Source organism: Larus michahellis, chromosome 9 (assembly GCF_964199755.1).
Source record: "Larus michahellis chromosome 9, bLarMic1.1, whole genome shotgun sequence".
Taxonomy (NCBI): Eukaryota; Metazoa; Chordata; class Aves; order Charadriiformes; family Laridae; genus Larus; species Larus michahellis.
In genome coordinates this window covers 32,577,337-32,599,545 of record NC_133904.1, presented here as the reverse complement: position 1 = coordinate 32,599,545, position 22,209 = coordinate 32,577,337, and the positions used below count along the sequence as shown (strand labels likewise).

The 22,209-nt window shown below is 49.6% G+C and overlaps 1 protein-coding gene across 2 annotated transcripts in view; it reads right to left on the bottom strand.

Moving 5' to 3' along the window:
- Positions 1-17,697, bottom strand: part of LOC141748250 (proto-oncogene DBL-like) — a 62,418-nt gene extending 44,721 nt beyond the window's left edge. Inside the window, exons 1-3 of one of the 2 annotated variants that reach the window (XM_074599972.1) lie at positions 17,348-17,697; positions 4,754-4,822; positions 4,098-4,212 (exon numbers count right to left, since the gene is read on the bottom strand). In XM_074599972.1, the coding sequence (XP_074456073.1) occupies positions 4,098-4,212; positions 4,754-4,822; positions 17,348-17,480 (317 nt within the window). In that variant the 5' untranslated portion in view covers positions 17,481-17,697. The remainder of the gene's footprint in view (positions 1-4,097; positions 4,213-4,753; positions 4,823-17,347) is intronic. The other variant, XM_074599973.1, reaches the window with a different exon arrangement.
- Positions 17,698-22,209: the final 4,512 nt, after the last annotated feature.

The window sequence follows — 22,209 nt, the reverse complement described above, 5'->3', positions numbered from 1 at the left end:
CACATGGCAGACAATACTTGGCAACTTCACTACAGGGAGAAAAAAAAAAAAAATAAATAGACACTTGAAGGCAGTGCGGGAGCTTTCGCTCAATGCACATCTTGCTGCTCTGGTTTGTGGTAGCCATGTCTTTGGCAACTATATTAAAAAGGCATTAGCAGTTGTGCTGAGTGAAAAAAAAAAAAAAAAGAAAATAATAAAATTCCCTTTGGCTCATAATAACAGTTTGCCTGAAGATATGTAGAGGCACCCAGCTCCCAGGCTGTCCTACAAATATATCCCGGGGACCTCTAACGTCACACCCAGAGTGCAAAGGTTTCGTGCGGATTTGTACATCGCCGTCGAGGCGCAGCAGAAAAGAGCAGAGAAAAAGGAACAGCGTACTTTACACATGGGTCATACACAGAACTTCGGTATGCAATAATGCCTGAGGTTCCACTTTGCGAGCTGGAATCAGGCACAACTTTTCAGCCCAAACTTTTTTTAGATAAAATAGCTTTGACAACACGAAATGATTCTGCAGGTTTCTGTCAGCTCTGTTCGCCCCCACCACGAATTAAACGACCCCGGCGGGTGGGAGCGGGGCCAAACAATCCTTTTGTTTGAGGTAAAAATAAAACCTTTCGGGTTTTTCAGCACACCCTAAAACTTTACAAGGTAGGTCTCTATCCTATGAGAAACAATTCCACAACTCCCCACGGTATTTCCTAACAGGCTACCACTGGAAAAAAAAAAAGAAAAGAAAAAGAAAAAACATAGTGTTTACACAGCACTGCTGTCATCGTAATAAAACCTGAAGAAAAACCCCAGAATCTACGTAATTTAAAAAAGGCAGCCAGACTGTAGTGCATTGTCAGTTAATAAAAGTATGCAAAGTCTGCATTGACTCAGGACAAGGTTACGCTCAGGGAGCAGCCTCTCAGCATGTTAATTTACTTTTATCAGTTCCCTTACGCACACAAAGAAGAAAGTTCCCAGCTGTCCAAAAGCCTTGAAACCTACTGTGGGAAATTTTTAATTTATTCAGGGGCTAGCGGAGCAAGCCTGTGACTATTTGCAAGCCAGGCCTCGCAGGTTTATCAGATTTCCAGTCCTGCGATGTACCTTTTAGCCTGACAATAAAAATAAATCAATGCTTTCTCACTGCGGCTGCAAGGGGTGAGTTCATTTGCATCCAGCAGCAGAAAAGATGGGGACAGATAACTGGACTGAGGATTATTTCTCTCCGGGTGCTTCTTGTCACTTTTTTTTTTTCCTCCTTACCCTTTATTTTGTATGTGTTGCAGGGTGCACCAGGCTAAAAATAAAGACTGGGGATGTTTTGCAGGAGGACTTGAAATCGGATCTCAGAGTGTGCAGTTGGGAGATTTATCACAGGCTCCTTATGGCTGGTGGGATCAGAGCACACCATCAGGACCTGCTGCCTAATATTTAAACCCAGAGGTATTTATAGCCAACGGCACCCTTCGCGGTGCCGTTACTCCCTGTGCTCTAAATCACTCCGTACTTCACTGCCCGAATGAAGTGAAACATGCAGAGCTTGTCTGAATACCGAAAAGGTGGATAGTCAAACAAGATAGGATGGGATGGGAGAGAAGAAGAAGGAAGGGAGAAGAAGGAAGGAAGGGAGAAGAAGGAAGGAAGGGAGAAGAAGGAAGGAAGGGAGAAGAGAAAAGAGAAGGGGATACTTCAGTTGGAAGGGACCTACAAGGATCATCTAGTCCAACCACTGACCAATTCAGGGCTGACCAAGTTAAAGCACGTTATTAAGGGCATTGTCCAAATGCCCGTTAAACCCTGACAGGCTTGGGGCATCGACCACCTCTCCAGGAAGCCTGTTCCAGTGTTTGACCACCCTCTCGGTAAAGAAATGCTTCCTAATGTCCAATCTAAACCTCCCTGGCACAACTTTGAACCACTCCCAGGTGTCCTGTCACTGGATCCCAGGGAGAAGAGCTCAGCACCTCCCTCTCCACTTCCCCTCCTCAGGAAGCTGCAGAGCCACCAGGTCGCCCCTCAGGCTCCTTCTCTCCAAACTAGACAAGCCCAGAGTCCTCAGCCGCTCCCCCAGGACATTCCTCCCAGCCCTGTCACCAGCTGTGTTGCCCTCTGGACACCTTCAAGGACCTTCACGTCCTTCCTAAACTGTGGGGCCCAGAACTGCACACAGGGCTCAAGGTAAGGCTGCACCAACATTGTATACAGTGGGATTTTTATATTTTTTTAAAGATAGTATAATTTTTCATTTACTTTAATTGTGATCAGGACACTTTTTTGTAATAACAATCTTACCTATACCATAGCTCACTTCAACTGATTTTTTTTTTTTCTTCTTAAAGCTTCTACTGAAATTCTGACTTAACATTGGAAGAAATAAATTCTTTTAGGGCACACAAGAGATCAGCATTTGTTGCTAAGTCTATGCTCCCAGGAATCCTAAAGTAAAATTAGCTTGTCTACAAGGCTCACCTTCCTCCTGGCTCTGTTATTAATGCACTGGCTTTGAGGAGCAAAGAGTAGCTTACAGCAGCCCTCTCCTTTATCTAATTTCCAGGAGAAAAATGCTTCATGAAATTCAGCTTCCCCAAATCCTGCAAATCCGACACCCTGGGAGGTTTCCTCAGCCTGGTGTCGGTAGGACAGTACGTGGTCGTTGCTACTGGTTGCACAGGAAAGGCAGTGCCGGCGTGTTCCGAGACCCCTGTACCCACCCACAGGGATGTGGCAGGGAGGTGTTGGTGCACCCACAGCTAACTCTGACACGCAGGTCAAATATTGACCTCTTTTAGGGACTTTCTGACCCAAAGTCTAAGCTCGGATCCCATGACGTGATGCAGCTAAGGGATGCACACCCAGGGGTACCAGAGCTGACACACACCTTCTGTCCTCACCTACGCGATGCTTTTCCTTGCTCCCCGACACCACAGCCTTTTCAGCTCCAAAGTGTTAAAAACCACATGTTTTTAAGACGGTCAGGTATTGAGGCAGGCTGTTGTGGTGGTAGGAGGAGCAGAGAAGCACGATTAAAGTGGTTTTCCTAATAACACACTGAACACGTTTGAATCACAGCTCTCATTAGTTTCTTGATTGAGTTGGACCTATTAGAGGGACAGCAAGACAGCTCATCACGCTAATGCCAGGGTGTTCACCCTTACATGAAACAAGAAGCCCTGGAGAAACGGAGCAGAGCTGGGAAGTACAGATGCACAGACACGGGCTGGCCGTACAGCACGAAGGAGAAACCCCTGCGGCCGGGACACACCATGGGACACACCATGGGACGCTCCTGTCCCTGCTGGGACAGTGCTCTGGGGGCCAGGAGCCCACAAAACTTCAGAGTCCATCCCCTACAGAGGACAGGGGAACCAGAAGCTCTTCTTTTTTTCCTGCAGAAGTGGCTAAACACAGGGTACTTCTTCCAAAGCAGCCGCTGATGGAAAGCTCACACCTAGCTGCTATCAACCTGCTCTCCCTGCAGGAAGAAATTTGCCGAAACAGGCATTATTCAAGGAAATTAAGCATTCCAGGTAACTGAGTCACCAGGCTCAGCGGCAAAGAAATAGGAAGGCCATTAATCTAAGTACAGAGCCCTGCATGTGGCAGACTGTCGGCCACTCAACCCCGAGACACGGGCTCTGCGGCACGCTGCCAAGCCACCCCACGTAATGGGGACCCCAAACGGTTCGCTCCTGTAATTAGTCTCTTCCTCCGGTTACACTTCTCTTTTTTCCAGGGTAATGACTCTCTATTTGTACATGTCAAAATATTATTCTGCAGTAGCCCAGCATATTTAAGCGGTGACACATGTCAAAGCTTAAGGAAAGCTCGCTGTTAATTACAAACTTAATAAAGTAAATTTATGATACATGTAGGCTGACAAGTCATAGGGATGATGATGTCCACTTTTTACTCTGTATTCACTGGCACATTAAATACTGTGGCCTGGACACCGTAAGGGCTTGCATCGTTCGTCTTCTCCCTCTTATTTGCTCTTGAGAGCTGAAGATGCCCCTCACCCCCACGCATTGGGGTCCCGGACCCAGGTGGGACCAACCCCTCTGCCCATCACAGGCAAGAGCTAGAAGGGAGCCACATACCTCGGGACTGATGTTAGGTATGTTAAGACTTTGGATACGATCTCCTCAGGCACCTCGTTGAAGCGAGCATTGTCGGGGAGGGTGATAATCCAAGCCTTGTCTTTCCCCCGGCCACCTGGAATACAGACAAGGATGCTTTGGAGGAGGACCAGCAGCAAAGCCCAGGTCCACCAGTCAGGACAGAAAACCATCAGTACAGAGGGTTTTTTACACCACCAGAACAGAAAAAATGGGTCCAATCCTGCCTCCAATTTCAAGCATGACACACTCACAGGTGGCACAAGACAAATGTATTAGGTACCACATTTTTCCTTTCTTTACGGAGCGGGCTTTACACGGGACAGCAAAAGAAGCCAGAAATACAAGGAGAAATCATTGTGCTGGTCTGGAACCTACAGAAATACATTTCAAAGCAAAACACTTGTTAATGCGTTGAGTGTTTGAAGGTAAGAATGTTTTACAGTATGGCTTGAGACAGAAACCTAATATGCTCTTCCAAACTGCCTCAATGTTTTATTAACAACATTTCTAGTGGCACTGGCGACTACCTGATGAATATTATCCCGTGCAGAGTATCATTTTGCCAAATAGCGCAGAAGTTTATCTGGAGTATTTAATTACCATGTAGAGACCCTGGAGAAATTCAGCGTACTCACCAGAAAGAAAAGCAAACTCTTTCATCAAATCATCACTGATGTCCTTTGCACAGATGGGTATTGCAGTTTCTGGGAAAAAAAAAAAAAAAGCAAAAGCAGCAGTCAAAAAGAAAGCAAAAAATCCAAAGCAAACACGTTTATCAACCCAAAGGTGGGACGTGAACCAAATGCAGCTTCCCTAAATTACATACGAAATTTCATACCGACGGATATACGGTTTTCCAAGAAATCAATGTTTCTAATGACTCTAACAGGGCAAACACCGTAAGTCAGCAGCAAATATATCCTACCAAATGAACTACTTGAGTGCTCTCCCCCCACCAAGGTACATCCAATGTTAATATTTATATTTTGGAGTCACTAAATTAACCCCCCTGTTTTACAAACTCCCCCAGTGCCTCCTCGCCTTGGCAATACAATGGGCCAAGGCTTCTGCTGGACAGGGCAGCGTCCAACGCTGCCGCACTGGGAATAAGGGAACTGCGTTTAACTGGGAGTAAGGCTGGGTTTTCAGACTGTTACAGTCTTTAATTTTGAGCAAATAAGCTTCTGAAATCTTGTTTTCATCTGGCACGGGGCCACGTGCACTGGAAAGGCTGTCGTTCCTACGTTCGGTTATTAGGTTTCTTCTTAATTAAATAATGGGAGAGGCTGTTTTAATGCCATATTTAGCACACTGACCATTTCAGTGGCAACAAAACGCATCGGAAGAATATAAACGACTTTACCTCTCCCCGGGAGAAGGGAAGAAAAACCAGACCAAACACAAGGGGAGCTTACAGCTGGTAGGCATTTTTCTGGATTATCTATAAATGGAACGATAACTAGAAATTAAACATCCTTGTTCCTGCAAATAAACATTTTAAAGCACATCTATACAGATTAAAGCCCTCGTGGTTTCTGATAATCAAATTTTAAACACTGATTATTTCACAGAGCTGGTCCCAGGGAGGAGTCTTCCGGCTGTTTTAAATCACACGGGCCGCACACTTCAGCGCACTCTGGTGTAATCAATATTTATTCTATTTCGCTTTTTCCAAAGGCTTTCTGGTCACTTCTGCTTTCTTGAAGGATGTTTCGGGCCTCTAGTTGCCAAATGGGGCTGCAGCACCGCAGCCCAGAGATGCCGGGGTGGGGGGTTCTCCGCATCCCGCAGCCCCCGCTGGCCATGGGCTGCTCTCACGTGCCGCTATTTCCTCCTCTTGTAGATAAAAACGTTATTTTTCTTCGTTAAGGATCGGGGCCTGAGTCCCACTGGCAGCTACAGAAACATTCTTCGTTTTAACAGCCTCTGGAATTGGTCTTGTTAAGAAAGAAGTTTGTCTTGCAAGATATTTCAAATATTTCTCTCTTATTCAACTGCTTCACCTAACCTAAGGACAAACAGTGGCAACGGATTTTTTTTTTTTTTCTCTATTAATTATTTTTTCCCCAGCTCAATAGTTTCACACTGATCAAAATCATGCTTAATGAGCTCCAATGCAGGAAGTAGATACTATCTAACATGCGGGTCTTTGAAAATACAAGACAAAAGCCCACGGCTGACTCCGTGGCCCCGCGCTAGAACGTCCGCACGCGACGCCGGTGCTCGATGCTAAAAGCAAACGCAGCTCCGGGTTCGCCGTAAATGCAGCTTTTGTTCCTGGCCCTGCAGTGATATGGGAGGGAAATGCTGGTGTATTGAGACCTGTCCAGGAAACGGGCTGGGAAAAGGGCATTAAAATTTGCATGGTTAAAAAAAAAAAATAATTAAAAAATCACTTAATTTAAGTTTCACAAGACATTTTCTCACTGAGAACAACACGCAGCCTTAAACTAAGCTGGAGACAACCATGGTTGGGAAAAAAATAGCATTTTTCCACAGATATTTTCAAACTTCGCATTCCAGGGGGGAAAAAAAAAAATTATCTCAAAAATGCATACTTCAACCCCAGAGCCGGGTGCTTATTCTCTTAAATCTTTCTTAACTGCAATTTCACAATGACCATCAGGGAAACGGCAAAAACCAATGAATGTTTTATCCCTACCTGTGCCGGGGGGTGCAGGAGGACCCGCCATGCCGTGCCCTCTGCCAACGTGGGCACGGACCACCCCATCCCACACAGCCCACCAGCTCAAGTACCATCAGCACCATGTCCGCAGGGGGGCCTGGCATTTCTGGCTTTGAGGTACAAAGAGCCACAGGACGGGGGTTCCCACCATGGTCGGGAACAACCCAAGGAGGGACCTGCTTTGGGAGTCCTGGTTTCCAGTGAGGACCTTGTTCCCCAACATTTTATTCCATGGAAAGTTTCATCCTTGACTTTGACAGAGAGGTGGAGACCCAGATTCCTAAACACCCTTATGCCTTTGAGATTCTCGCTTCCCAAGGGATGACATGTCCCTGCCCAGGGCAGGGGGTTGGAACTAGATGATCTTTAAGGTCCCTTCCAACCTGAACCATTCTATAATATTTTTGGAAGAGGGCACTCAGCACCTTCAGAAAACCAGGCCCTTCTGAGCAGTCCCAAGTTAAGCACCCAAAATAACTCACTGGAGGAAAAAACAGGTGGGAAGAAATTTACTCCAGGCAGCAAAGGGCTCGGGAAGCGTTTCCCTTATAATCCCTCCCCATCTCCTGCGGGGTAGGAGACTCCAACAAGTGACAGAGGAGCAGGACAGCTGCCCTTTGGTAAGGTCAAGGCACAACAACAGGGTGATTGTGGTCCCATTAGAGCCACTCCTTGGCCAACTCATCGATCCCTTGGCAGTGGCCATTGAACTCAACCTCCTGGGCATACGTTAGGGAAAATCAAGTGCTGGCATCAAATTCACAAGTGTGTTGCTGTGCCTGTGGCACATCAGTTGGATGTTGCTATAAATCCTGTACAGAAACATGACCTTTGTCCTCAAATACTGATCTCTGGAAAAAGAGCAGTGAAAGGCAGTGGGGCACCAAAGATACCCGCCTCTCAAACAAGGCTTCCCTTGATGCTCATTAGCAAACTGGGGATTTCTTATTTGAAGGACGCTCTTGGGACAGTACAGGAAAGACCCCGGGGTACTGCGCGGCAGGGGCTATGAACAGCATGGGCAGCCTGTGTCTTGCTTGGCACAAGCCAGAGGAAGCCAAGGTTTCACACACGTCCACTCATTTCTCTTAAAAAGAGGCTTTGTGATCATCAGCTACTATCAAATAGAGCTGTGCTGTTATAAAATCCAGCCTGAGCCCCTCGCGTTACAGCATCCCAGAGCACTTCACAAACCACACCGCCATCCCCACACAGCTGGTATGAACTCAGGCTTCAGGCTCTTGCTAAAAATCAGCAGCATCTGGATGACAAACTGTCACAGCAGCATAGTAACATTTTTTATATAGGCTCTAAATTGGGTATTTATAAAATGCTGCTGCAGTTATTACATTCAGAGACTCCTCTACAGAGATCGTTGCCATGGCACAGAGCTCCGGAGGATGCGTGAAGCCAAGTGGGGAAAAGACAAAGGGGAAGGAAATACAAAGTCTCTACTCTTCCAAGAAAAACTACTGTGGCTCAGCAGGGAGCCCTGCTGAATCTACCCTGTCCCCATCATTTGGGTGACACAGCCCAGTGCGTTTTGCTGGGTCCTCTCCACAGGACCAATCTCAAGGCCATCGCACTGACGGCAGTTGTTAAGAATAGCGCTTATTGGTATCACTGGAACATCAAGAGATGTTTCCTTTTGAAGCAATTCAAGCACAGCGGGACTTTCACGTACAGTGGAGGTCTGCAGTGACATTCAGAGAGAGGAGAGTCTGAGTCCAAATTCCTCTTGTAAAACTCAATTAAGCCCCAAAGTGCTTTAATCTTTGGTAACTATTGTTTTCTTTTCTATCCCAAACTTTGCAGGCCCACAGCATCTGCAGACAGCAGCTGTGTAATGCATCTGCCAAGCTGATGTAACAGTGCCTTACACTTTATAACACCCACCAAATATTGTCTGCAACTACAAAATCCATTTGGAGGTGGCTTTGTTGTGAATGCAGAATAGCAGCTTTTCATGCGAGGGTTGCTGCCGTAGTCTAGGAAACAAAACGGAAGTAAACTAAATGAAAAGGATAAAGGATCACGTTGAGCTTCTCCATGATCTGCTTGTCCTCAGCTGCTTGGACATCTCCACCCAACGAAGCAGCGTGAAGGCAGCCCGCGGGTTTGTTACATATTTCCATTGCCCTCGTTGACTTTCTGGGCTAACCGGGGTCATCAGCCAGTGTCTGTCTCAGGTCACCCCACCACAGCGAGGCCCACCTGCCCCCAAAAGTTCCTTTCGAGGCTAACGACACCCGTAACGCAGACCTACACACACCAACAGGGCTGGAAGGAAGGTCCGGTGCTCGGGGAGTTTCCATGAGCCCCAGGCAGCCCTGTCCATGGCCAGCACCAGTGTGAACGTCCCAGAAGAGCTGATGGAGCACAAGCTGGGATGGCCATGAGGATTAAACCATCTCCATCTCATCTGCTTCGCACAGGAGAGGGAACAGAAATCCCTCAGGGCAGAGTGCCCCAACCAGGAACCCTGTGCAACGCGGAGCGCGGCCCTTTCAGCTTCTCCGGCTGAAGTTGCTCTGCTTTGCAAAATTAAATATTCATTGGGGCAAAGAATAGAAACACAGTCCTGTATCTGAGGAGAAAGATCCATGCACCACCCTACAATTTGTCCCCCTCATTCAGTCCAGGTTGTTGTAACAGTTAAAAAAGGAGGGACCCCGCAGCCCATCGCTCTGGGCACTCACTTTGGATAAGGGGAACAATTTAACTTGAAATTTAATTTTCTGCAAAATACATGGGGCCACAGCTTGCCGCAGGAAAGCCGAGGCTCCGTCACGCTGGTGTGCATCCCAGCCGCTGAGCCTCACCCTGCTTTCTCCCCGAGCAATTTCAAAAGACTTTGGATTCCATCCAGTACACAACAAGAAACATCACCATTCTCCCTACCAGCACGCCGTGTCCAGAAAGCAAGACGGAGGGAGTTATTGGAGAAAAATACACTATTTTACGCTGCCTGCAAACTGCCCTACCGTGAACGGCACGCTTGCACGAGGTCTACACAAAGCACGAGTGACAGGGTAGGTGTCCCTGGCTGCAGGGAAGGAGCAGGGGGACATGCTGCTATCACCGCTTTGGCCAGGGTCTTTCGGGCATTGTGCCCCACCTGCACGGCCTCGAAACGGTGGCTTCCCCAACAAGCTTATCCCTGGGGTAGGATCCTGATTTCCACCCTCCCACCTCTCCAATCTGCCCAGGAAGGGGACGCCATGCTGCGTACGTGCAGAGCGGGTGTTTACACAGCACCGACGGGGACCCCGGCCAGGAGGGGCTGGTGGCCGGCCAGGCGGCACGACGCTGGTGGAGACACCCTGCCGAACTGCATGTTCATCGGAGAACGCTGGGCAGAGAATAGGACATTGTGCTCCTCAACAAGGCCTGCTGTATTCACCTAAAGGTTATTTACAGGACCTAGTCTGAGCAGAGGACTGACAGCCAAGGTCCTGAGGCTGCTTCCTGGCTTTGAGACTAAACCCTTTTGGTAGCTGGGACCAAATCATGTCTCCCATGGCTTCGGTTCCTCATGCACAAACAGGAACAGGCACAAGCACCAACAGGGTAAGATGTTTCCAAAGGACCACGAGCATGTGTGATGACAAGAGCAGAAAAGACCCCAGCAGCCCCCATCCATCAGGCCAACACAGGTGTCCACATCTATACTAGTTGTGCAAGAGCTGGGATCAAAGGGCGGGTGTTAAATGCCCCGTTGAACTACCTGTTGGGTGGCGTTGGACTAACCTGGACAGCTGAATATGAAAAGGTCTCCACAACCCACGGGACCGGTTTCTGGATGCACCAAAGTACTGAAGGTCTTGGGATCAGACATGAAGTCCACCAGCCAGGACTCGGTGGCTTCCTCCCTGGGGCCCAAGGGTAAGGGATCATTTTCCCCTACAAGGGAGTTCGCAGCTGGCTCACAGGGGCTCAAAGGTCCCAATGAGGGACTTGTAAAAATTCAGAGGGCAGAAAAACAGAGGGGCCTGCTAATAAGACACATTTCTACTCAGTTCCACCAAAGTCATGCAGAGCTGCAGAGCACATGGGGGTGAACAACCTTGTGTTGCAATTACACTTTCAAACCAGAGGCAATAGCCTGACCACAGGTTTAGATCTGTGGGGACTTTTCCCCATGTGAGGGATATCCTACATCAAATTTCCTTCTCTCCACACCCCAGAAACTTAGAGACTTGATCGTGCAAAGTGCAAAATCTGCTGCGGTCCTCTTCTGCATTTCCTCAGGTGCAGCACAGAAGCTATAGATGTAATCATTTCTAACAGCAGCTCTGAGCTGCACACCCCCTCGTGTGCACCAAAACGACCTTCAGTTGCATCACACACACGCTCCTGTCACCAGGGGTACCTGTCGCACAGACGAAGCCCTGTTGCTGTCCCGGGGACCCAGGCGGAGCAAATTCACCTTTAGCCATCCGCGTGCTAGAACAGCAATTTCTGCCGCTGTGCTAAAACCTTGCGCACTCAACAGTTTGCAGTTCCAGGCGGTGCAGCCATTCCCTGTGCCAGGCAAGCCACACAAAAGACCCACTAAAATATTTATGGCAGAAAGCTCCGATACCCTCCAGTGCCACAAGCTCCTTTGTCCCCCGCGGGGACAGCTCACACCCCGCTGTGTCCATGATGTATTTATCGATCCTGAGGAAGACGATGGGGCTCCTCAGCCAGTTCTGGCAAACCTCCCCCCACCACACATGAATCTCTCGGTAAATCCTCGACTTGGCAGATGCACTTGCAAAACCTGCTTCTCCAAGGCAGCTCCTGGGAAGAGCATCAGAACACAAGGGACAAGGGATGGCAGAGCCATGGGAAGAGCTGCACCCCCAGGAACATGGTGGGAGCCAAGGATGGGCAGGGTGTATTTAGATGGAACGGGTGGTTCAGGCGCTGGCTGGTCCCCAGGCTACAGGTGGCCCTGGGGCCATCCCAGGAGCCCAGTGATGCTGGCAGGGTGGCCCTGGGAGAGTCTGCTATAGAGGCGGGTCAGCAGCAAAGCTCCTCCTTCAGAGCCAGAAGGGACGGACGCATAGCAGCAGCCACCACGCCACGGTTTCAAAGGGACACAGCCCCTGCAAAGCCTGTCCCTGCACAGGGGCAGCCACCAGCACCGGCTCCCCATTGTGGCCACATGGGCATGAACGCAGACCCCTCTTCCCCAACGGCCGCCGTAACTGTCCACGTGTGAGCACGCCCCAGCGAAAATCATGATCTAAACTCTACCAGGAGCCTCATCCCATGTCACAGATGGGAAACCAAGGCGGTCACGTCAGGCAGGAACACATCAAAAACACCCAGCCATTCAAAAAGGCCATGGAAAGCCCCAGGAGGGTCAGTCCGTCACTAGGCATGATGGGTTGGTCACCATCCCTGGTTCAACAACTGTTCAAATTATCCTTTGTCAGAACAGGGAGGGTATTTTGAGGAAAGGCTCACTCTGTTTGCAAGCTCCTTCTTTTACTTCTCCCCACGCGCCCGCTCCGGCACAGCGTAGGAGGTAGGATACGGCACCAGATGGTCCTCTCTTCTGACCTGGTGGCCGTGCTTCTTTGCTGAGGCCCTCCGGGGCTTATCTGCAGTCGATGCTTCAGCACAGACACCCATCCGCATCACCCAAACCCAGGAGCATGCTCAGCTAAGAAACCATTCAGCAAAAAAAAAAAAAAAAAAAAAAAACCAAACCCAACCCAAAACCAAAGCTTCTGAAAAACTAGAGTGACCTTTTCAAAAGGCTTAGATTTCTATACGCTGGGGATATGAGTGCTGTGAAAGAAAAAAAGAAAGATGAGAATTAGGGAGAAAATGTTCACTCAGTGCAGCCGAGGCTTGTGGACCATCATGCAGGCAGTGTGCCCGTCCCGCGGAGCAATGTCCTCACGGGACCAGCTGAATCATCACCTTACAATAGGAGGGATCGGGTGGCAGCGTGTCCAGACCAGGTGCAGCCAGCCAAGGATCCCACATTCACGGGAACTTCACCCTCTGAGACCATTTTGGGAGCTGAAGCAAGCAGAAAGGTCCCTGGGAGCCGGGGCTGAGCCGTGCCACCAGCGAGGAGGAGGATGCTCAGGGGAGGTTACAAGGTCCATGGTGTCCCTGTGTGCTGGGGACCATGGAATCTGGGGAAAGGATGGGGGTAATCTCTTCCAATTTAGATTTAACAGCTGGCAAACTGTGGAAGCTTTGCTCAGAAAAGGCGAACCAAAAGCAAACTAAGTGGAAACAAGGCTTGCGTACTGCCTCTGCTGTCATTGCTGCGGCTAATCTGCTAATGCCAGGGAACAAAAAACACGGGATGCTCTGATGCGCTGACATCCAATCAGAAAAACTGCCTTCTCCTATCACCCCAAACTAAGCAAAATTTAGGAAAGATAAAAGCCGGCTCAACCATACGTAAATTTACATCTATTGCAAGAAACGTAATGAAGTTTCTCAACACCCACCCATGTCGATTCCAACACGGTGTGGGAGTCGAGAAAATCCAGTTTCTTGCATTTCTGATATGTAGGAGCTTCAGTGCACTTTTAATTTTTCTCCTCTTCCCAATTTCAGTCACTCCTCCCTTTCAGGAGCCTCGGGAAGGAGTTTACAGGTGTTTTACACACCAGCACCGGGGCCCATTTGCCAACATCGTCAGCCTCCAAACCAGAGCCCATGCAGCACAAAAGAACCCCAAAGCCAAATAAAAAACACACCTGCACACCTCAATTAACTTTCACCTCATTTGATACCATGCAAGGGTTGCTTTTTCCAAGCTGAATCCCAGGTTTGTGCACAAAGCATCTCTCGGGAGATGTAACAGCAGTAAATCCTTGGGCCCCGTTACCTGCCGAGGAACCGGGAATTAAGTTCACCGAAGTCACTGGAAGGATTTATTTGCTTTCAGAGCCCGTATAGCCAGGAAACTAAGTCCGACAGCCGGGTTCCCGTGATGGCATCACTCTGCTGCAAAATGAGGGAAACTAAAACCAATTTTCCCAAAATGGAAATGCTCAATTCTGGCATTCCCCTCTTGAGCAAAAGCGCATCTCCCAATCCGGCAAAATCCCTTCCTGTGGCAGGAGAAGGTCAGTGGCACAGAAAGGGACCAGGGGAGAGGGTATCGCTGTCACTCGCTGTCTGTCGCACTCCACCCAGCCCTTGGACAGACACCCGTGGAGCAGCACATGGATAATTGCAGCGTCCAGTGCAGGTTCCCAGGGAACAGCTCTGCCCCAGGAGCTCCTGACTCAGCCCCGCTGCCAAACCAGGTCTGGCATCACCCGGGAGGGAAAGGGATGGGGAAGACAAGGTGGCTCCACCACAGCTCCTCGCCTTCCTGCTCCTCTGCCCACCATTTTTTAATGTCCTCCAATTGCGCCGTGAGAGGGGAGCCATCCCATGATGCCATCTCAGGATGGCATCATCCTGAGCCATCCATGGGATGATGAAGCCTCAGCAGAGCAAGCTAAGGAGGATGGGGACCCTCATGCGTGCCCAAACAACCACCGTCACAGCGACTCGTGTGTCCGCCAGCACGAAGTTGCCCATTTGCAGGAGGCGGCTGCAGGCACTCGCTTGGTTTCCTTGTGGGTCCCACCTGCCAAAACCGACTTTAACCAAAGGCTCCGACCTACAACCAGCGGCAACATCCAAGCTCTGAACTCCCCATCTCCAGGTGCACGGGGGGAGCTCCGCATCTCCAAGCGTCCTCCAGCTCGGTGGCAAAGACGGCGCTTTGGAAGACTCTTTCTTTCCCTCACCATTATTTTACACTTTGGTCGCTTCCCTCCCACACAGCCCTGCTGTTGCTTAGCTTTTGTCCTGGTAAATGAATGACAAACTGTTAAACCACAGTTGTAGGAAACGCAACGCAGGGAGAGGAAGCACATCCCACGTACTACCGACTGCTCCCAAACTACTACTCCTCCATGGTCCACCCAAAGGGGTCCCGACCGATGGCGGCGCAGAACCTCCGGATGCTGCTGGCCCTGCACTCTCGCAGGTCCCCGATGGAGCCCAAGCTATTTTAAAGACAAGGATGGCTATAAAAGGCTTGGGATTTATATAGGCTTATATCTAGTCTAAGGCAGATCCGGGGGAAGCATCACCTTCCACTAGAAACGACTGACACAGTTTCCGGTGCTGATGCACGAAGGGAAATGGTTAAAACATGGTCCCAGATCAGGCTGAATGCTCAGAAATCAGCGACGACAGGAAAAAAGAACCAACAACCTTCTGATCTATTTTTCATCTCATGATTTGGGGAACCTTACGCAGCTTCCTATCTTTTTCAATATCTCATTCTAAGAATCTATGTAGATGCCAAATCACGCGTCCAGATCCTGCAGCTATCCCCACACAAGCGTGCCTTTGTGGAGATATTTTGATTTTGTGTGAGCATTATACAAAGGTCGTCTGCCAAGAGCTTGCTGGAAGACAGGGCTCATGCTCACGAGAAACCCGCTTTCACCTGGTTTCCGTTACATCGCTCATAGGAAACGTTCACCATCTGCGTCCTCATGCCTGTGTCACCCAGCTTCTGTTCGAGCAGCGTGGGTGTTTCATTGCCCCCACCAGCACAAGGAGGATCAGACTGGGTTTTTTAATCACATCCGTTCAGGTAGCATCCTTTGCTAACCGACCCTGACCACCCCTGCCAACATTTTCCCACCCCATTTGCAGGGTGGGGGCAAACGGACAGGTCAGCATGGGTCTGGCGGGCAGGACAACCCACAGCAGAGCAGCAGGTGCCATCGTGGACATCATCCCAGAAGAGCACAGAATCATATCACAGAATCACAGAACAGTTTGGGTTAGAAGGGACCTTAAAGACCATCCAGTTCCACCCCCTGCCTGGGCAGGGACACCTCCCACCAGACCGGGTTGCTCCAAGCCCCGTCCAGCCTGGCCTTGAACCCCTCCAGGGATGGGGCAGCCACAGCTTCTCTGGGCAACCTGGGCCAGGGGCTCACCACCCTCACAGCAAAGAATTTCTTCCTCAGATCTCATCTCAATCTCCCCTCTTCCAGTTTGAAACCATTACCCCATGTCCTGTCACTACACTCCCCGATCCAGAGTCCCTCCCCATCTTTCCTGTGTCCCCTTTAGGGACTGGAAGGGGCTCTAAGATCTCCCCGGAGCCTTCTCTTCTCCAGGCTGAACCCCCCCAACTCTCTCAGCCTGTCCTCACAGCAGAGGGGCTCCAGCCCTCGGAGCATCTTCGTGGCCTCCTCTGGACCTGTTCCAGTAGGTCCATGTCCTCTTTAAGTTGGGGACTCCAAAGCTTGACACAGCACTGCAGGGGGGGTGTCTCACCAGCGCGGAGCATCTCTTGAAACATCGGTGAAGTCCTCACCTGGGACTTACCCCCTGAGAAATTCCTCCTGCACCCCAAACCGTGCTTTGCAAAGAGGTCAAGGAAAAGTGGAATTAGATTGGAAGCTTTCTTTTTTTTTCTTTTTGGGTCAGTGTGTCTTTTCTGTGCCTGGCACGGCTCCAAGCACTCTGCCAGCTGTGAACAAATAAGGAATGATGAGCGCCTTCGCCTCCTGACAAGGTATCCGGCCTCTAGTGAGGCTTGGAGTCACCCGAAATGCCACTACCTTTCCTGGATTATGAAAGGGGATTCCCCCCGCCCCGAAAAAAAAAACACAACACCCCACAACCTGTTCTCCCGCAAGAAAACAAAATAACAAAAAAGTCAGGGCTCCCCACAGTTTATGAGCAGATCGTCGTCCGTTGAAGGAAACCCGCGGAAGCACAAGAGTGGTTTACAGCCCGGGGAAGAAGGGATCAGATGGCATTTGCTTCTCACGTTGAGGGTGTGCAGCCATCTAACCACAGCAGCATCACCTGCGCGCTCCCCAGCACAGCCGGGCATTAAGCGATGTTTAAAGACCAAGGAAGGCGGGAGGGGAGAGGGGGTGTCTCACAGGGACACGCTTTACACACATCTACTGCTTTTCTACTTCAGAAAGTGGGGAAGGGCACATCGTCAGTTGTCAGGCGAAGGTGCAGCATCCCAAGGAAGACTTCTTCAGACATGGGGACTCTGAGAGGGGGACCAGCACCGGCAAACATCCTTCTGCTCACCGAAAACAATCGCCTTTCTTCAAAATGCATTTTGAACATGTATTCCAACAAGAAGGACGTGTCGGCAGCACCACGGGAAACAGCTTCTCCTTAAAAAACGGGGCCATTCCACACCGCTCGTGACATCCATCAGAATAAGTAACACTCGGACTCCTCAGCACCCCCCGTGCAAGGAACCCTGCTCCTCGGCAGACAGCCCCGGGGCCCCACACACCTCCCCCTCTTGCCTTCGCACCCCGGCCCCGCTGCCGCCCCCCCCGCGGCCCCGGCTACCGCTGAGGAGCCGGGCACCCCCCGGGGCTCCGGGAGGCGGGAGGCGAGCCGGGAGCCAGGCTCCTTCCGCGGAGGGACAGGGACCCCCGGGAGGGAGGGAGGGAGGATGGGGCTGGGGGGAAGCCCTTCGCCGCCCCCCCCGGCCACCTGTGACACCGGCCCCCCCGGGACTCACCGGCGGCGGCGGCCTCCAGCAGCGCGGCGGCCCGCAGCAGGCAGTAGTACCGCTCCATCTCCCCCGCCGAGGTGCCCCCCGGCGGGGGGCCGGCCGGGGCCGGGGCCGGGGCCGGGGCCGGGGCCATGGCCATGCCCCGCGGCAGCGCTCCCCCGCCGGCACCGCTCCGCCGCCGCGGGCCCGCCGCCCCGGGCCGGCGCCAGGCGGGGCCGGGGGAAGCGGGCGGCCGCCGCAGCCGCTCCGACCGCCCCCAGACCGCCCTCCGCTCCGCCCCCGGCCGAACCCCGACCGCCCCCCGCTCCGCCCCCTGCACCGACGCCTCCGCCCCCAGCGCCCCCGGCCCTTGGGCCCTCTTCTTTTCATTTTTTTTTTTTTAATTTATTTTATTTCTTTTTTCCTTTTTTTAAATTTATTTTTCCCCTTTTTTCTTTTTCTTTTTTTCGCTTTGTTTTCCTTTATTCCCCCTGTTTTTTCCTTTTTTTCTGTTTCTTTTCCTTTTTTCCCTGTTTTTCCTTCCCCCCTTTTTTCCTTTATTTCCCTTTTTCCCCTTCCCCCCTTTTTTCTTCCTTTTCTTTTTTCCCCCTTCCCTCTTTTTTCTTTCCCCCTCCTTTCGTCCTTTTTTCCCCCTTTTTTTCCGTTTCTTTCCTTCTTTTTTCTTTATTTTCCTTTTTCCTTTTTCTCCTTTTTTCTTTTCCCCCTTTTTCCTTTCCCCCTTTTTCCTTTCCCCCTTTTTTCTTTTTTCCTTTTTTCTTTTTTCCTTTTTTCTTTTTTCCTTTTTTCTTTTTTCCTTTTTTCTTTTTTCCTTTTTCTTTTTTTCCTTTCACCCTTTTTTCCTTTTTTTCTCCTTTTTTCGCTTTTCTCCCCCTTCTTTTCCCTTTTTAACTTTTTCCCCTTTCTTAATTCATTTTTTATTAAATTTACTCCTACTCTCCAGTGTCCCCCAGCACACCGCCCTTCAGCCAGAGCTACCCCCCACCTTAGCGCCTATAGCACTTATCTAAGAGGAAAAAAATAATAAAAAAAAAGCTGTTTTAATCACCTAGCAAATTTCTGTGAGAATGACGTTAAGCCGTGCTACAGCCAAAGCTGGCCAGAGCTCTCAGCACGCCGCCACCCTGACCCACCAGCCTCAGTTTCCCCGATTGTGAGGTTCAAACGATGCCAACTCATCCTCGACAGGAGCCTGAGCTGCCCAGGAAGGCAGCAGAGAGAAGTGGATGTTCCTGTTTTTCCAAAACAACCTTTTAATTATGCTCCTTACTATAATAGCAGACTTTTCCAACACTTCAGCAGTCAGGGCTATTAATTTAGGACCCAAGGTCTAACAATGGTAGTATGAAAAACACTGTCGTTTGGTAGACTGTGTCCCTTCTTACACTGATACAGAATTTTTCAAGAAAAAACTATGTGTTCAGTCAGTGTTCCTTGTTTGTAACACAGCAGATCCTTGTTAAGTTAACAGTTTGAATAGATGATTTTCTGTCTGGTCATAAAGCACGTCTTGTGCGACAGGGAGAGTTCACGTGCATTTACTCATCAAAAAATCCAGCTCAGGTGCACAGCAGTAAAACACGGTTATAAAATAGCCGTAGGCAAGAGCTACAAGCATGGAAAGACAGCCAGACCGCATTCCTTCTGTATTCTTATCGCAGGAATGCTCTTTTCCCTGAATTGCAACAGCGCCTGCAGAATTGAGGTCCATCCAAGCGCTGAATGTCTCTTTTTTTTTTTTTGCGTTAGCACTGGGCAGAGGATGCTCTGCGGTACCCGGGACTTGCCACCGCTGAGCGATACCTGCCCACTTCCAACCCCGGCTTCAGGACACATAAAGCTAGCCAGTAGAAGACACAGCTATGTGATCCCCGTGGTCTAGGTACCAATCCGTTCCTTGCTCTCTGAAGGGAAGAGAAACTGATGAAGACTGGATGTGGATCCAGTCGGGATCCTGCACATCCCAAGGCTGTGCCTCCTCCAGCCGATTCAGCACGGAAAAGCTGCGTGTACCCTCAAAAGGATAACTGGTCACGGCTTTTCCTTACCATCTTTCCAAGCTTTGTGTGTCTACAAAGATTCTTGTTTTGGGAACCTGGCTGCTTCCAGCCTCTCCTTCCAGGCATTTCCCGATAAATGCCTGGCTATTCCAGCATGGCATCCAGCAGCTGCACCATCCAGCTGCTCGGGTTTTACGCTGCCAGAAGCTGCTCAGCATTTCCGTCTCCCCCAGAGACCAGAGTTACTGTCTGCCTGCCCATGGAATGATAAGTGGGAACAAGGAGACGGATAAAAAGGAAACAATGACAGCCAGAAACGTGGCTGGATGGCACTTCCCATCCAGGCCCATAACAGTGTTCGGGACCCTGAGAGTGGCACATACACATCTGTCTATAGAGGGAAAGTACTGGGGAAAGTCTTGCCTGTACCTCCCTTTGCAGAGTTTTATTTCATATGGGTGTAATTCCTTACCTTTAAATCTTAGGGAAAAGATGTAGGGAGAATTCCTACTAATTTCATTAATTCCAGATCAGAGATCGGTGAAAAAAAAACTCAAAGAAATTCCAAAACCCCCTCTCTTTTTTCTCTCTCTCTTTTCTCTCTCTCTTGTTTTTCTTTTTTCCTCTTTTCCCAGGTAAAGGCTCAAAGGTTTTGTGGGTGCCATTCTTTGGTTTTTAGAAATCACCCTTCAAAAAAATACCTGCTTAGTCAAACAGGAATGCTCCATTTTAGGCAAGCACAGACATCCGAAGCCTCACCGTGATGCGCTCACCTTTTGAGGCTGATCCGAGTAATGACATCAGCTGTTTCTCCCCAGCATATATTTTTGTTAGAACTTGAAAAAAAACATAGGCTTGACTTCTGCAACTTCCAAAAGCCACTGCTTTCATCCTCCGCCGTGGGATGGTGCCGGCAGCAAGGGCCGAGCTGTGGGTCCGGCTGCTCCAGCCCTGCGGCATCGCCGGAGACGTCGCTCGCTAGAGGCTTCTGATAAATAAAAGCCCATCTGTCGCCATCAGCTCAACCCACCCCATCTCCCAGACTCTCCTTCAGAAACACTCTTCCTCTGGCAGCTGCTGGGGAAAAGAGTTTCTGCTTCAATAGGCTAATTTAACTTCTCACCCTCAACTCCGGCCTCTGTCCCAGCAGTCCCGTGGGTACTGGGTAATTTCCCTAAGAAATTATCTCAATACTCCAGGGCTCAATTATTGCAAATTTTTTTCCCTGGCTTGCCCAAACCCCATTTTCCTCCACCGCCTGCAAGGCTGCTGCCAACACCTTTGCCCCACACCATCACTTCTAAAGGCAATTCCTCCACCCACCCTCTCCTCCCCTGGCACGGCTCCGTGCCCCCTGCTCAGCCCCCCGAGCCCCAGCTGCTGCTCATTTTATTCATGCCTAAACTCCCAATGGGCAAAACGGGTAAGAAGGGCTTTGATTTTATTTTCTTTTTTAAATTTTTTTTTTTTTTTTTTTTTTTTAAGGGTGGTGCTAGGAACTGGAAAAGCAGAGCTGGCTAAACGTAGTTTGGAGTCAAACTGATGGGGAAGAGAATTGCTCGCCTCTGGAACAAGCACAGCGACATCAAAGTACTTGTGCAGGAGGGTAATTAAGCTCTGGTTGGTTTTCAAAAATTGGGACTTTTGGAGGATTTTCACGGGGTATTGTCCAGCACGGGCTCTTTCCAGGCTGCTCCAGGAGGCACCACAGCCCAGCAGAAATCCCAGCCCCACTGAAGCCAGTTACACCTACACCCCTATTTTATCAGGACCGGGATTTGACATCACCCATGCCGCTGTGAGAAAACCACTTACAAACCAACATTGCCTCTCCTTCCTAATACAGAGGGTTACACCAGCATTTTGAATGGGAATTTGGTGCCTTCTGCGATACCTGGTGACCTGCAGCCCTCACCCATCGCTTCCAGTCAGCACTTTTGTCCCCTCATCGCGGGGTGCCAGCCCAGAGTAAAACCCTCTCCAGCTCTTCAGGTGGTTTTCACTGTAGGTCCCTCGGGCTATTAAGATTCTCAATGCGCATATCTGGTTTCCAACAGTAGAAGCTGCTTCTTAAAGGTTATAGTTTGTTTTAAATAGACCAGCCATCTGTCCTCCGGCGGCTCATGGGAGCTGGAGAAACCGAAGCAGCCAAAACAAGAGTTTTTCAAACTGTTGGTTTTTCATTACAAACATTTCGGCTTGAATCAGACCCATGTCCTTAAAAAAAAAAAAATCTAAAGAAAAATAAATCTATATGTTTTTCTTGTGCATTATACAAACTCTCCGAGTCCTGCTTTAACAGTTTTGTTGCGCTGTTGGAATTTCATCAATGCAAATATCTCCACCCGCTCCAGGCACTTTACAAACCACAGAATAATCCTCATTTGTGCACTTCTAGTCCTTGAACTAAAAAATTCTTATTACAGGGAGCCATGACACCCAGAGCCAACGCACAGCACTACAAAAAATTCCCCACATACACACGGAAGCTGGGCAAATCGACCCACATTATTTTTTACCCGGCTCCTAAATGGCAGCTAAAGTGCTGAGTTCAACTCTTCTACAAAGTTAGATCAATTAATTTGGCGTTATTTTTGAGGGAAATGGGTTTAGAGCACATAAACCAGCTATGTACGGCAGCTCTTACCAGCAAAATTGCTAATACCTTGATGGAAAAGTAAATATATTAAAGAAGCAACCAGTGTTTTCTTTGGCAAATCCTGCTTCACCTCAGAGAACTGAGTACGGTCGTGCTGGCAACATCTACCCCCAGCAAAAGTATCAACGGTCCCCCTTGTACTGCCATAGAAAACCCCACGTTATAAACGACTGGCCTAGGAGCATCCCAGGAGACAAGAGAGACAACGAATA